This window comes from the organism of the source record quoted next, unplaced genomic scaffold, assembly GCF_019419815.1.
Source record: "Pyrus x bretschneideri cultivar Hongxiangsu unplaced genomic scaffold, Pyrus_bretschneideri_v1 Contig7, whole genome shotgun sequence".
Classification (NCBI taxonomy): domain Eukaryota; kingdom Viridiplantae; phylum Streptophyta; class Magnoliopsida; order Rosales; family Rosaceae; genus Pyrus; species Pyrus x bretschneideri.
The window spans coordinates 5,287,760-5,304,342 of record NW_025999809.1 but is presented as its reverse complement, the minus strand read 5'-3'; the positions used below and the strand labels follow the sequence as shown (position 1 = coordinate 5,304,342).

The following is a 16,583-nucleotide window of genomic DNA, read 5'->3' as shown; positions in this document are numbered from 1 at the left end:
ATAGCGGTGGCCGATGTTTTTATATAGAATGATTCCTTACTATTCTCCTATTAGAATCATTATAGGATTCAACCATTCAAACCAAAACAAAACATGAGTGCTTTAAAATTCTAGTACAGAGTCAAGTATTAACACTTAACAAGTCTCAATATTTTCAGTCCTACAAGAAATAGAACTACTCTTAACTTATTAACAGGACTTTTCCATATCAAACTCAAACACCATGGCCCGGTTCTATTGTCAACTTCATACCCACTCTAACAAATCAAACACCTTTTTTTTTCTTTTTTGACACACTGTTTAATATTTTGTGTTGTTTTTATTTGATTTATTCAATTTGAATGATTAGAAATTTAATTAGGGTGTTGAAGAAAAAGATGATGCATAGGTATTAATTTTCTTGTGAAAATCTTTTCAATAAACTTTAATTTGGACCAGTTGGTTCAATCAGATCTTGCTATCTTCTTATTCTGGTGGCCCAAATCAAGATGTCGACAGAGGAATTAAATAGCCTGAAAATGAGTTGGGATTAATGTGAGCTAACTGTAATCTGTGGCCTTTGTTTGACTATAGATTGATCAAGATAATTTTTTTTTATTGTAACCCAAAATACAAAAAATAAAATAACATAAATTTTGAGAAAAAATGAAGGCACTTCATACATGGTGGGGTAGATCGTGAATAATTCTTGTCATAACTTGGCGATGTTTGATTCAATCTAATTACTTAATATAATTAAAAAGAAGTAAGAATTTTGTTGTTTAAGAGGTAAAGAGCGTTCAAACCTGCATTGGAATTAGATGTAAGTGTTCGATTTCCTCTTTCCTAATACCGCTTGTGAACTTTCCATTTCATGTTGGAGGGAGGTGCCGACGCCGAATAAGAAAAACTAAGCACCGTATTGAATTGGCATGAACAAGTAGCTAAACCACAACATCGTACTCTAAACATGTATAACTTGTTTTACCACGATAATATATGTATGACTTTCGGAGGCAAGCAAAACGCATTAAGGCCATTTGGTAGGGGGCATGCATGCAACAATATTGATCGTCCTAGGCAGATAGACTTCGATATATGAACCTCCACGCACTTAAAACTAAAGAGAAAAAGAGATATATGTTAATTAATTATCACAATTCTCTCCTTATACGTCTAACAGTGTAGAACCACTAAGATTATAAGTGTTACAAGTTGTCTAAAGAAATTCATTTTTTATACGAAATTCATTTAAATATATATAAACGATTGTCCATAACTAATAAAAGTAGATCTCACAATATATCAACGGTTTGACAGTCCATTGCAAATGAGTTTTTGACTGACTACTCTAGCATTTATCTCATCAATACATGCACAAAGCAATTAATGTACGTGGATACTGGAACTCCACGGGTTGTACAATATGAAAGTTTGACCCTTGGATCCTCAAAGTTAAGGTACGTATTTACCAAAAGCACAACTGCACAAGGACATGTGAGACCTACTATATATTTTGGGAAAACCCTAGCTAGCTAATTTGCTTTATTGACTAGTACTTGAAATAAACTGAACCCTAGCTGCGCCCCCCCCCCCCACCAACTGCACACACAGAAACAGGGTGAGCGAACTACGGGATAATTTGGTGTTTATGTATTTTGAAAAAAAAAAAAAAAATTTATTGTATTGCAAGAATAATAACTGGTATACTGTACTAAAAAAAAAACTGGTATACTATAGTTGTAAAAGTTTTTATAGCAAAAATAAAAAAATAAAAAAAAACATTGTTATTATATTTTGGTTTATTTTTATGTAAACAGTTGAGACTATATAAAATAACAAAAAAAAAACATAATTTTGGATTTGCTATTAATTAATTATTTGGAAAATAAAAGTCAACCATTAAATATACTTTAAAAAATAATTCTATCTTAGAATTTCAGTTAAAATCTTTAAAGGTTCAGTGGATAACTATTAGGTGCTTTTCTGTCATTCCCGTTGTACTAGTCGTCTTCAGCATCAACAAATTTCCTGGTATCAATTTTTTTTTTTTGACATACAATATTATCTACGTTAAAAGAAAGAGGATGTGCTTAATCTCACAATAAGTTAGTAAAAATGTGATTCAAATTCGCATTTGGCGATAATCGAACATAAAATCCCTCAATTGACTGAAATTTTCCAAAACAATTTTCCTATGTTAGAGGTTCAATCTAACTCCATGCCACAAATCCCAATCTCATAACCCCCAATCTCGCATGGCTCAGAATAAAGAATCCTCAGTCAGATCCCGTCCCCTGCACTCAAGGACGGATCCACATAGGGACCAGGGAGGTCCCAGGACCCGTCGGCAATCCTAAATCGTTGCTATAAATTTTCCTAGGACCCCTCGTACTCGAGCATGAGGTCTGTGTAGGTTGCAGTGGTTGTCTTCTTCTCGAAGAAGATGATCGCGCACGGAGAAGAAAGAAATAGGGACCCTTCCTGCCTCTCTCCTCTTTGTTTCTGCCATGGTCTCATTCATCGGTGCCACCCACTTCTCCTCCAACCTTTCTGTGTCGTCTGGTGGGGGCAATACATAAGCCCAAACTTTCCCAAATTATTTCAACCATCTTAGTAATTTTTCTTATGGGTGAAGTTTCCTTCATAAGGTTAGTAAGATGGATATGATCTGTCATGGGTAGGTGACATTTGGTGGTGGAGCTACCATGGCTTCGGGAGAATGGGGAGGGAGGCAGTTAGTGGAGGTATGACAACTTTGTTCTTAGTGAGAGAGAAGGTGGATGTTTGGAAACTAGTAAAAGAGAAAAATAATGTGTTTGGTTAGAAAGATAGTGGGAGTTTGGGGAGAGTTTTATTTGACCGGTGTTTTAAATTGGGGTGTGCTATCTACACATCCCTTTTTACTTCATACACACCCTCTTAATTTGCGGCCGTCGGATCGACTGAATTAAAGAAGATCAAATGACAGAAATAAACAAAGGGTGTGTGAGACGCAAAAAGGGGTGTGTGAATAGCACACCCCTTTAAATTTAGTGGTTCATATTAGATAATCAATAACTTAGGTACTCCCTAGTAACTTATGAAACCTCGTAATGGACGCTTGAATTATAATTTTATAATTTGTAATATTGTTTTGCATATGATTTTTAAATGAAATGTATTATATTTAAATTTTCAATGTTATTTTGTCTATAGATTTTTTTACCTTTATAATTGGGACCCCCCGAGTTTAAAATCCTGGATCCGCCACTGCCTGCACTCATTGTCGGAGCCCACTTCCATAAGTCGCCAAGAATTCGCAACATCTGATTTGAAGGAAGACAAGGTTTGCCGGTGCTCTAGGGAGCCGATGAGAGAGAGAGAGAGAGAGAGCAGGGGGTTGGGATAGCCAACACCTCGCTGCGTAGACGACGACGACTCTAGGCCTCCAACCATATGGGTGAATTTTTTCGGTGGTGATGACTGCAATGGATACTATTGACGGAGATTGAATGGCTTTGTGGTTCCTCATATATCTTTTTGTAGACAAGTAAATTTTGATGAAATAATCACTCACCAACACATTAAATTTCGACATATTAAGGTTTATGTGACATGTACGGTGTCTCACAAGTTGTACGCATGGCACCAGACTCATCAAAATTAGATGAGTCATCAAGAATGCCACGTGTTGACATTTGGTGCAAATTAATTAAGAAATTATCTTTATTAACTCTTTGATTATTTTTAATTTAAATCAAGCATGGCCAACTAGGATGAATTGTGATTGATTTATTTGATTAAATCAAATATGATTTGTTGAAGTCAAAATCACGAATCAAGCCACAAGTCAACTCTTTGTTCTTTTGTCAATTAATCAAATCCACAATCAAGGCTAAATCAAGCCGCAAGCAAGACTTTAAGAGCCTATAAATACAAGACTCTAAGACAAAGAAAGCCCTTAGAAATTCATCCTCATGACCAGACGCTTAAACTCTCAAGCCCCCAAACACTCTCAAACACTCAGAAGACTCATAAAGTTCTATGCGTTCTTTGTCACACACGTGAAGGACCAGCAAGCACCTCTAAACATGCCAATTCTTCCATCACCACTAGTCAAATCCTTGCGGCATCTATTCATTCAAGGCTAAGTCTCTACAACCCTTGGATCAACAACCCTGTAGGAAGAAAATATATCTTTGGGCTAGATTCCCCCATGAATTAAGTCTGGCTTAAATTATTCTGGACCTACCAAACTATCATATTTCAAACCTTTTTTTTTACTTATAATTTAATAGCTATGATCAAATGATATCAAATCTAAGGGTAACAAAAGATTTGATGACCCAAAATTAAATCTAACGTCTAAAATAATTTAAGAAAATAATTTAAATCAAATTAAACTTAAAACTTTATAAATACATATGTATGTATGAATTTTTTATTACTTACGGAATTTAAATATTTTTAGAGTAAAATGTTCATAAAAATAAATTAGGATAATATACATAAATTTTATTTTCAAAAAGGTTACCAAATAAAAAAAATTAGGCTAAAATCATTATTTAATAATTTCAGGCTAAAATTTTAAGCCATAAGACTATCTCCAACTCATGGGATAAAACTTAAAATATAAGCTTTAAAACCCCCAAATCATTTCCAACCATTGGACAAAAATAAGCCATTTGAGAAAATATATCTCTGGGCTAAATTCCCTCCAGGATTTAAGTTTGGCTTAAATTATTCTTGACCCACCAAATCGTTATATTTCAAACAGTTTTTTTTGTTTTTTTACTTATAATCTAACGGCTATGAGCAAATGAGATCAAATCTAATGGTTAAAAAAAGATTTACAGCTCAAAATTAAATCTAAAGTCTAAAATAATTTAAGAAAATTATTCAAATCAAATTTAATTTAGAACTTTATAAATGCTTATGTATTTGTATGATTTTTAATTACATATCATAATTTAAATATTTTTAGATTAAAATGTTCATAAAAATAAATTAGGATAATCTACATAAATTTTATTTTCAAAAAAGTTACCAAAAAAAAAGTTAGGCTAAAATCATTATTTAATAATCTTGGACTAAAAGTTTTTCGAAGGGTTAGATGAGAAAAACAGTTTCTAAGTTATGACCTAAAATTTTAATCTTTATCCCTAAAAGTTGAAGATGGTTAAAAACGAACTCTTTTATTGGTATTTAGAAAGATTCATTACAACTCATTATGCACCTGCATGCTTCGGGGAAAGAAAAAAAATTTAGAAGCAGCACTCTGCCATGCTTCCGCTTTTTTAGTGGGTCTCTACAATTTAAAAAAAAAAAAAAAAAAACCAGCTTTCTTTTGCTCTACCAACCACCTTCGAACTGCTTTCTTTTTAAGTCATTGCAACACCAAACCAGGACTTCATCTACTACAAGCCTGCTCATTTATGTTTCTCACATGGCGCCTTAAGTTGGCACTGTATCGACTGAAAATATTATACGTTTCCAGATTCCACAAAGAAGTGTGAGAACTACGTTGTCATTTGAAAAGGACTTCTTCCTACCATGTCAGGCTGTCAGATAGCCTCTTAACAAAAATTAAAGTACAAAAAAATCCCCTCAAATATTTCTTCCCATGGATTTGTTTTCTGAGAAAATACAAGCTCAATAACGTTTGAAGATATTTCGGTCTAGAGTATGTAGAAGCCGCAACAATCAGCCAAGGGGTCATGAACTTCTAATATATATGTTGAAAAAGCAATCTCTTCCTGCATGCAATCTAAATTATTTATTCATAGTTGTATAAAGAATCACATATGCGTAATTACAATGTGCCCAACAGCCAGCCCTTTTTTCTTCATTATTTTGTAAATCAAATAGTAGTAGTCGCATATTTATAAGCAGCAGTATTGTTTTCATAGAATCTATTGTCCAAAGAAAAAGTAGTAGTCCACCGTTCGAAGAAAAAACAGGTAAATGGTTAATAAGAATACGCAAAACACAACTCCACAAATGAAGGAGAGAAAAACTTGCATGATTCCGATGTATATGCAGATTCACATGATGTGAGATAAAAATACAACCAAAATGCATACTTGCTACAATTGTATTTTTGGTGATTAATTTCACAAAGAAAAGTATATTATGGTGCATGCATAATTTTTCATATTCATATTGGGATTACCAAATAGTGAGAGTGTGCATTGTGATAGGTAAGAATAGATTATGTTCATGATTCGAAACTCTCTGATGTAACTAAAAATAAAAATAGCTCATTTATTTCCATGGCCTCAACAAACAAAACAATTAATATTTACATATCATGAACCTCCAAAATCTAGCCCTCAGCTTTTCACAACTTAAACTCTATATAAAGGTACAACTCTTGGAACTGATCAGAAGCCATAACCATTCATGCCAACCTGGCCTCAACGAAGAGAACTTAACCTAGAGGGCAATATGTCAGGTACAACTCCCAGCTGCAAGGTCCTTGCTGCTGTCGCTCTGATAGTGGCAATGGCGGCAATTGCACCTCAGGCCGAGGCAGCTCGTGCTTTCTTTGTGTTTGGGGACTCACTCGTCGACAGTGGCAACAACAACTACTTAGCGACCACTGCACGTGCCGACTCTCCTCCCTACGGCATTGATTTTCCGACCCACCGCCCCACCGGCCGCTTCTCCAACGGCTTAAACCTCCCCGACATTATCAGTACTATGATCACCATCGATCTAGCTGGCTAGTTTAATTTAATTACATTTCCCCCATTTCTCTTTCATATAGTAACACATGAATCATGTGACATGTGTAATACATAGGTGAGCAAATTGGATCTGAACGCGTGTTGCCCTATTTGAGTAGTGAGCTCATAGGAGAAAAGCTGCTTATTGGAGCCAACTTTGCTTCTGCAGGAATTGGAATCCTCAACGATACCGGGGTTCAATTTGTAAGTCTCTACACATGAACAGTACACACATTTTCTAATTAGTACTTTTTTGTAGCAAGTTTTATTTTCTAAAAAGAGGAAATTAGTTATAGCTTATGCTCAAGCTAGCTAGCTCTACTTTATCGGTTAATTAAGTGAGAAATTATGTGAAACCAAAAATAATAATAATGAAAATCAATAAAAATTACAAATTTTTTATGTCAAACATTATCTCTTCTAGCCATCAAATGTGTGACGGTTCATCTTTTCATCAGAGTATAAAACGATAATTACCATAAATTTGTAATGTATGTCATGCAATATGCAAGTCCAGCGCCCCTGCGTATGGTATAAGGACAACAAGTTGAGTCTTTCGACAATTGGAGAAATTTTTAGTTGTGACGGGAACACGGATGGTACACCATGTGTTTTTATGCAAGTGATGGAAAAGTTTAATTTTTAAGCTATTAACCTTTTAACACACATAACCCACCATTTATATAGGAACACGTGGTGTACCATCTCGTGTGACGGTCATACTGGAAAATCTCTCCAACAATTGAGACTTTTCATACTTCATTATCCTTATTATTGTTGCCCATATTTATCTTCTGCTTTTACCAAAAAAAAAATTATTTGACTTTTTCTAGGAATTACTCGAAATGTTAGTGAGAGTTTTATTAAATGACAAGTATAATTGTTAATTAATTAATTAATCTGTAAGGTTAATTGTGTTTGTGTTCTTTTTATTTACTGCAGATTACCATAATAAGGATCTCCAGGCAGTTTGAATATTTCCAACAATACCAGCAACGGCTGACTGCACTTGTTGGAGCCGAGCAGGCAACACGGCTGGTGAACAATGCACTTGTGCTCATAACGCTTGGTGGCAATGACTTCGTCAACAACTATTTCCTCCAACCTTTCTCTTTACGATCACGGCAATACTCCGTCCCCGATTTTTCCCGTTACCTCATCTCCGAGTACCGAAAAATTCTCCTGGTAATGTACTTATGGTTAAAACGCGTTTTTAGTCCCTATAAATTTCACGAAGTTCCATTTCCGTTCCTATTTTTTTAAATGTACCGAACTTGGTTCTTGTAGTTTGTAAGGGAAGTGATTTGCCGACTCTCTTTTCTCCACATGCACTCTTTATTTTTTTTAGCCATAACAAATCAAAAGAGAGGTGAAGTGCACAAGAAGAAACGAGAGTATGAAAATGGACTAATCTTGTAAATCGTTTCAAACTAAGTATATATGTCACTTTTGTTGATTATTTGTATGAAATTTGTCAAATTTACTCTCTCATGTGGTGTGCATTTGACAATTATGTAAGAGAAATTAACGGAAGTTGGCAGAATTGGTTTATCATTCCACGCAAAATTTGTCACATTATTTATTGAGGAAATTGTTCTACACAAGAACTTAAAAAAATTATTGTGTGGTAATGGAATGTTATCATATACTATCATTACTTACTAATCATATGTTATAACATGAACAAATTGATTACACCACATGATTTTTTTTTGTTACAATGTTCTAAATTACATACAGAGATTATACGAATTAGGAGCCCGGAGGGTATTGGTGACTGGCACAGGCCCATTGGGCTGTGTTCCATCTGAGCTAGCCCAAAGGAGTCAAAATGGTGAGTGCAACCCAGAACTACAAAATGCAGGAGCAATCTTCAACCCACAACTCAACCAGATGGCTCAAGGACTCAACAAGCAGCTCGGTTCAGATATTTTTATCACTGCTAATGCATTTGATATGCACACGGACTTCCTCTCCAACCCCCAAAAATTTGGTTTGTCCCCAAAACCCTCAAAAACCCTTTGTTTGATGGCTCAATCTGAACTCAACCGTGCAATTATATTCAGACTAATGTCTCGATTGTTGCTCAATGAACTTATAAATGTTGATAAGGACTTGTTAAATCAGAGGATAGTTCAACATATAGTGTCCTTCAAGTTAGTTTCATCTAAAGTATAACTTACCCAAAATTGACTTGGACTCAATTCCAATCTTGTCTAGTCCCGGCCACCAAACGGAGTGTTTAGAGTCCTTTAATCAATATTTGGTTAGCCTATGAAAGTAATGTATTTGATTTATCTTCGACAGGTTTTGTGACATCAAAAGTGGCATGTTGTGGGCAAGGACCCTATAATGGGTTGGGACAGTGCAATCCATTGTCAAACCTGTGCCCAAACAGGGATCTCTATGCTTTCTGGGATGCTTTCCATCCAACTGAGAAAGCAACCAGGCTAATTGTGCAGCAGATTATGTCCGGGTCTAGCAAGTACATGAACCCAATGAACCTAAGCACCATAATGGCCTTGGATTCCATGACCTAATTAGTAGTAATTCACAAATTAATTAACCTCCTATAGTGGTTAATTACCTGCTTGTATTATGCTATTTTGTAATGATTATGTAGTGTTCTTATATGTTCTGGCTTTGCCAATAATTGACATGGGAACATAAGATGTAAGAGCTTAATTAATTACATTGTTTATGCAAATTGTCTCATAGCTTGCCATACAATTCGACTGCATTATATTTGCTCGTCTTATGTTAATATCCGTCAAGTGCTACTTCTCTTCTCAATGTTATCGAAAGAAATCTCAAGTTTTAATTTTTCCTCTTCTGTTGGTCGACAAACGTATGTATCTTCTTCTTTTTTTGAACAAATAAGATAATTACAGTATATTCATCTAAATTACGGAAAGAGAGATCCGAATTTAAGAGCGAATAAAACACCCCACACTACCCCAATTTTATTGTCGGAATCAAAAACACCATTCCAACTTCCACCCCTATGTGCGAGTGAACAAAGCTCCTAATAAGCGAGTTCAAATTTTCTATGTTCATTTTATGTGTGACCTCTTTATTGCCTTTATCATTAATTAAAACGTGTCTATAAACTTAACTCTTTAATTCTCTCAAAAACCTAACACGTGTTGATTAATAATAGATGACATAAATAAGTGCAGAAGATTTGATTTAAAGGTTAATAACGGCCCAACGCTGTCACAGCCCAATAAATCTCCTCCGCCAGCTTTCCAAACCAAACGACGTCGTTAACGTCCCCTTCAACTTGCAGCTCATGGTTTTGACTTATTTCTCCGTCTCCGACCAACCCCAGCCATCTTCTTCGTCTTCTACTTCCCGCTCTCAGCTTCTGGAGGCTTCCCGGTGAGTCCAATTAATCTACAATTCCAGTTAATTCACAAAAATAATTAAAATTCGATTATCTTGAAAAAAATTATTTACTTTTTAACGGAGTCGCAGATTCAGATTGGTTATTCTGAAGCATGAGTGAAGGTGAAATTCCATCGCTGCTCTCCTTGTGCGTAGACGCAGTAAAAAATGAACTGGTTCGCGGTAATTTTTTGAAGCTTAATAAGATTCACATGATTTTCATAAACCCTGCATTTACTTAAAAAAAGGGTTATTTTTTCGGTTTTGTAGGCGATGATCTTTTACCGATTGTCAAGGAGCTTCCACGGGACCTGCTCGATGCTCTCGCTTCCCGGTTGCCTCCGTTGGGGTTGGAAAAGCTACAGACCGCAACGTAAGTCGAAAACTAATCTAAGGGTGTTAGAAATTTTGAATTTTTTGATGATTTGGTTTTCAAAATTCTGATTATGTTTGGATTTTAATCCGGTTTTGTGTTGGAGCAGGGCTTATGATGACTGGGATGACTGTGAGTTTGCGGATGAAGGACTCCGGAATGGTAGGAAGCGCGGAAGGTGGGCAAGAATTGAGTTTTTTTTGTTTGTTTGGTTGAATGTAGAGAGGAATTGGAAGAATTATGAAAGTGCTTACATTTTGTTGCAGGAGTTGGAAATTCAATGCGGCCTGGAGGAATTTGTCAAAGGTGCGGTGGCCAGAGCTAGACATTGGGATTGAACCGCTGGACTGGCAACGAATTTATTGGGAAATGCATCTTCAAAAGTATGCCTTTTTTGTTGTTTCTTGGTGAAAGATTGATCAGCGATGATTGCTATTGTTTATTCATGGTTGATTTGGCATTTTTGTTGTATGAAATCATAAACAACAGTTGCCTAGATGCAGTAGCCGAGATAGCTTCACTGCCGTCATTTGATGGACGCCTCAGTGAAACCAGGATTCCAGGTACTAGCTAGGAATTATAGTGCTTGTTTTTGTATAATTCCTGTTATTTGAGGTATCTGGGTGAGGTTCTGTTGAAAGTAGGAAGATCATTTTATTGTCAAGCTTCATTACGAGCTTGAATAGAAGCTTTACCTACTTACACAGTCTGAAGTTTAATCACTTGCATATGCATGTTTTGCTAAATTGCCACAAGCAAAAGTACCATTTTCAACATCTCATTCGAAACTCTCTCCTTTATATCTCCATTAGGAACCGTGCCCTGTTGCATTTCTGATGGTTGTAATAATCTAATACGTGGTGTATCTCATCATATTTTTGTTTGTGCAGAATCTATATTGGGATTGATAGGTTGTGAGGGCTTTGTGCATAATTCAACTTGTGATTATTCCGAACTACATCACCATTCCCAACAATTTGGTTATTATGCCAGGTAAGTAAGTATATTAGGAGTGCAAAGTTCTTTGTTACTTCAAGAGTGGAGGGCGGGCTGCGTGCTCAAATTTTAATTACTTCACACTTTGTCCTTTTCTCTGTCCTTTTCTTCTTCCTTTATGTAAATATTATCTTATACTTTCTGTTCTTATCTTTGTTCAGATGCCTGAGACTTCAGAATGTTCTCTGTGGTGCAGAAATTTCTGTAAGTTACTCTGCTTATGTTCATATGCTAATCACAAGTCGAAAACACTTTTTGTATTAGGTATTAACATTTGTGATCAAGGGGATAACTAAGTCTTATTTATCTATATTGGTGCTCTGATTGTGCTGTATATGTAGCTCATCCCATTTAGTTGGAACAGAAAATGTGTTGAGTTGAAGTCAATCTACGTATTACATGTCCATATTTCTAACTTAATGGCTTGAGTTTCTTTATCCGCAAGTCACTTTGCATTAATGTAATACTAATCTGTTGCAGCATTTGTTGAGGAACAGCCGATTGCAGAGATTGGAACTAAGGTGGATCAGATCCAAGGAGCATGTAAGCTCAGTTCTTTCTCCTTCAATGTTACTAAGACGGAATATGTATCCTTCTCAATAATTGACCACTCCCCCATAAAAATAGAAATCATTTGAAAATTTCTGTAGGGTGCGTCAACCAGTTTCCTTTAATTGCCTTGTCTCATGAAAAACGTTTCTTTGAGTGGATGAGATTGGCTAAAGCGAGCAGCTACTCCTAGTTTATATAGATGTCATGTGTTAAATGCATAGAAAGATACTACTCTCACACTATGAAATACATGTACATGCTATATCAAAACACAAACCTCCTGTCATTTTATTTTGAAGCCAACAGCCAACTCCCATATTCAATAAATGATATACAGATTTGCTGTTTATGTGTAGGCTAAATGCTTCCTTTCAACTTCCTAAGTGTTGATTTAATCAAATGTCTGATTCCATATGCATTTCTAATTTTCTACAGATTGATGGATTATGCAAACTTCTGAGCCAGAATAGTGAAAGTTTAACATCACTTGAGCTCATTCACTGCAAGCTTTCTTCAGCTTCTATTGATGAAATTTGTTGTTCTCTATCCAGAAAGAGTGTGCAAACTCACGGCATAAAAAGCTTCTCAATCAGCACATCAAACTTCCTTGAAACAAACCCACTTTCCTTACCTCTCGGACTAGTGTCATTTTTGTCATTGGGAAGGTATGTCTGTTGTTCAAATTTCAGGCATAATTTAAATCCATGCATTTGTTTTATTGGCGTGTGCTGTTAATTGGTTGAAGTGACATGAAAACTTGAATGTAAATAAATAAATGGGCAGTAAAAAACCTTTATGCTGTATGCTTACTTCTTAGTATATAATTAAATATATAAATAACTGTTGCATAGTTGTTCGTTAGAAGCTTCGGCTGTTTAAATAAAACTTTATTACAATCCTTTCAGGATTCTAGTCTTGAAGTTTTATGTATTTGGAATTCAGTTTTGATGACTAAGGTGTCTTTTAATGCCTGTTTTTCTTTGGTGCACTTAATATATAATTCTAGTGGCAGTTAAAAGCAAGTTTAACTAAAGATGTACAGATAAATAGGAAAAGTTCGGTCAATTACTTCTACCTTAGACCTTCATTATTTACAATCATGAATCATCTGCGAAAACGTTAGAAATCTTGATGGATGCTCATTACTATTACACTTTTTTTGTTCCTTCTGAATTGTATATCCATGGGCATTCATTTGCATTGATGATAAACTAATTGCTCCAATTGTACATTCGTGCTTCTGACATCTGTCTTCTTTTGCTATCAGGTCCTTGTATTCGTTAAAACTCTCTGACAACCACCTTGGCCGGAATTTTGCAAAAATGGTTTTTGGCACTCTTATAAATGCTGCTTCTAGTCTATCCATCCTTGACCTTTCAGATAACAATGTAAGATGAAATTTCATTAACAAAGGTATTTTACATTTCTTTTTGAATCCACCATAAACTAACATGAAACTTGATACAAAACCATGCAGTTATCAGGCTGGCTTTCTGAACTCTATTGGAGATCACCAAGTGGCCCTCCAATACCTTTGGGAACTAGAAAGTCCTTGCAATCATTGCGAGTCCTCAATTTAAGGTATAAACTTATAATTACTTTTTGCCTTCTAAGCAAATCTCTATCCCTTCAAATAAAAATTTGTGGCAGTCATAAATAGATCACCGAACTTCAAAAGGTGAATCACCAGTCCTTTACATTGATTACCCTGTGCAGAAACCTGATTTCACTCATTGTATAACTTGTACTTTTAGGGGAAATAATCTAAACAAAGATGATGCTGATGGCCTTAGATACGCTCTTGTTCACATGCCTAAGTTGGAGGTCTTGGATATGAGTGATAATCCTATTGAGGATGATGGAATCAGGTTGGTTGAATTTTGAATCTCCACATATGCGTTGAGCATTATAAGCACAAGGTTTAATATTCTAAGTCATCAATGTGTCAGGAGTCTAATTCCGTATTTTGTCGAAGCATCCGAAAAGTGCACTCCTTTTGCTGATTTAATGTTGGAGAGTTGTGAACTTTCCTGTGATGGTGTGACTCTACTCATAGATACCCTTTCAACCCTAAAAAGACCATTGAAGTCTCTGTCTGTTGCTGATAACGACCTCGGCAGGTTTGTCTGGTTGACACTGGCTTAGACATTACATATCATTACTTATGTTTCTTTCTCAATACTTCATGGGTCGATACTCTTATGTAGCCACGTAGCACCAGCTTTGGGAAAAATCTTATCTGCATCAATTCAAGTACTCAATGTTGAAGGCATTGGATTGGGTTTATCTGGTTTTCGGGAACTGCAAGATGGCATAACGAAGGATTTGAAGCTAGTTGAGATCAACATAAGGTTCAAAATGCTAGATACTTTTTCTTCTATTTTATATATAAGATTGTAGTTGATGCCAGTAGATTGATCTTATTTTTAAATTGTGTAGCAAAAACCGTGGAGGAATTGAAGCTGCAAAGTTTTTGGTAAACTTGATATCAAGGGCACCAGAACTTGTTACAGTCAATGTTGCATATAATCTTATGCCATTCAACTCCTTGACCATCGTTTGCTCTGCCATTAAAGCTGCTAAGGGTATTTATTTACTGTACCAAGTTTTTCTAAGTAGCTAATGTCATCTGATAATTAACTTTTCTACTGCTGCCAGGCTTCACCGTCTATATTAGCATTACCAAATTATTTAGACCTTCTCTGTTTATCACTCTTTCGGTTCAATGACTGTCAGTGAATAAATCAAAGCAAAGCGTTCATGTGAAATCGTAGTTAATAGGAAGTGAAATAATTTTATATGCCTTTGTTAAGCCTGTTGCTGAATAAGTTTATCTATTAGGTCATCTTGAGCATCTGGACTTGAGGGGAAATACTTGGGATAATCAATCAGGTTACTGCCTCTATGCTTGCCGACGCCCAATGTAATGGAAAGCCTGTTTTCATTCTTTCGTCTTCACAAACTGCGGGTGCACCCTATGACGATGATCCTTAGATGGGATGGCTATCACAGTGTAGTTTGACCCCGTTGGATGTACCAAAATTTCTCAGCTGTGCAGCAAAGTTATGCAGGTATTATGCTTTTTAGATATGATTGTGTATATTACTTGCCTTTAAGGCCTTGATAGCTATGAGTTAGCAAGTTATGCTTCAGTTGGTTCTTTTTAAGGGGTTTGATGTATTGTAAAGTCTCTTACTGATGGATTATCCTATTAAGTGATGTGGGACTGTTCAGAAACTTTAGCATGTTACATAAACTTTTTGAGTTGGGAAATGCTACTGTCAATCACCCACGCCCGTTAACTCAGCCTGTGCGCCAACGAATGCCTAACCCCTAACCTTAGCACGCTCTTCTCACGTTTGGAGCTTCGACGTGAAGTTAAAAACAGTTTTGTCTTGTGTAATAAGTCACATAAAGAAGTGGTTGCCACTACTCACCACCACTATAAGATACAAGGGTATGGACTTCTACCTATTGTGTTTTGTCATGTATCCATCACATCCATTGCTCAAAACGGAACCATCACAAAAACAAGCAAATTGGTGCTGCTAGAACTAAAGGGCATGGTAATGGTAACTTGTACAACACATTTTCAACCAGACGGTTCTGTTTATGGCATGAGCATTTCGACGATCATGATCGATTTATAAGTAGGGTAGAGAGGGATTGAACTTGGGACCAAGAAATTCTAACTTGAACCATGGGTGAGCACGATACATTTTTGTACAGACTAAACCTCAATTGAAAACACAACCCCTTAAACCCAAAGCAACCAAATGAAGCCCAACGGTTGGAATCGTTTCGGTTTAAGTCCTCCATTGTTGCACATCTACAAGTTCTACAAGCTCATCCAATTGATCAAAAGCTTTGATAAAGAAGAACATAATTTAGTTTCCAAGTCTCACCCAGCAACCCTAAAAGGCTGAACCGGCCAACCTGTAAAGGTCAAACTATTTATACAATATATTGGCACCATCCCCAATTAGATAGGGGCATTTTTGTATTTTCAAACTATTAACCGTAACATAATTGGAAGAGGATCCTCTCCTGAGCACAGAATGGGGATCCTCCTAACTAAGAAATCCGGGCTGTTCGATTTTAATTCAACGATTGCAATTATTATAACTTTTAGATGATTCCTTATTTAAAACCGTTAGATTAATTTTGAACGATCTGGATTTCGTGATTAGGAGGATTCTCATCCTGAGCTTAGGAGAGGATCCTCTTCCAACATAATTAAGCAAGCAAAGCAAAAGTAGGCCACTTTTAAACCTATTATTTTATTTTTAACTTTGCGCTGTCCAATTGTCGAAAAGGTTGTTGGGTAGGCTTTGTCATCAAGTTAGGCTTTTTTATTTTTTCTCTCTTTTAATAAATTCTTTTTCTATCATTTAGTATTACAGTTCAGTAATATTTCTTTTTATTTGTGGTCTTAGGTTAGACTTTCGTCAAAGATAAATTTGAATCATGTTATTACAAGTTCAATGTGAAGCTTAGCAGTTAGCACACTCCTCACCCCTTTAGTGTAAATAACATTATTTGTTAAAAAATAAATTATAATAAATCCCCTTTCTAATCCTCCCAAT

The 16,583-nt window shown here is 35.8% G+C and overlaps 2 protein-coding genes across 2 annotated transcripts; both read left to right on the top strand.

Annotated features, from left to right (window-relative positions):
* The first annotated feature begins 6,300 nt into the window (after nt 1-6,300).
* On the top strand, nt 6,301-9,419 carry LOC103960320 (GDSL esterase/lipase At4g28780). The gene is made up of 5 exons (XM_048574028.1): nt 6,301-6,658; nt 6,766-6,893; nt 7,632-7,874; nt 8,430-8,682; nt 8,997-9,419. Exons 1-5 carry the CDS (start codon nt 6,364-6,366, stop codon nt 9,227-9,229), a joined length of 1,152 nt encoding a protein of 383 aa, XP_048429985.1. The 5' UTR covers nt 6,301-6,363; the 3' UTR covers nt 9,230-9,419.
* Nucleotides 9,420-9,925: 506 nt separating this feature from the next.
* On the top strand, nt 9,926-15,234 carry LOC125472487. Its single transcript, XM_048574027.1, is given in 18 exon segments — nt 9,926-10,070; nt 10,173-10,259; nt 10,347-10,449; nt 10,559-10,627; nt 10,716-10,832; nt 10,939-11,012; nt 11,340-11,442; nt 11,607-11,649; nt 11,926-11,988; nt 12,433-12,662; nt 13,265-13,385; nt 13,475-13,578; nt 13,752-13,865; nt 13,947-14,117; nt 14,205-14,348; nt 14,437-14,582; nt 14,839-14,885; nt 14,887-15,234. Coding segments are annotated over 17 exon segments (1,824 nt in total). The 5' UTR covers nt 9,926-10,070; nt 10,173-10,189; the 3' UTR covers nt 14,992-15,234.
* The last annotated feature ends 1,349 nt before the right edge of the window (nt 15,235-16,583 follow it).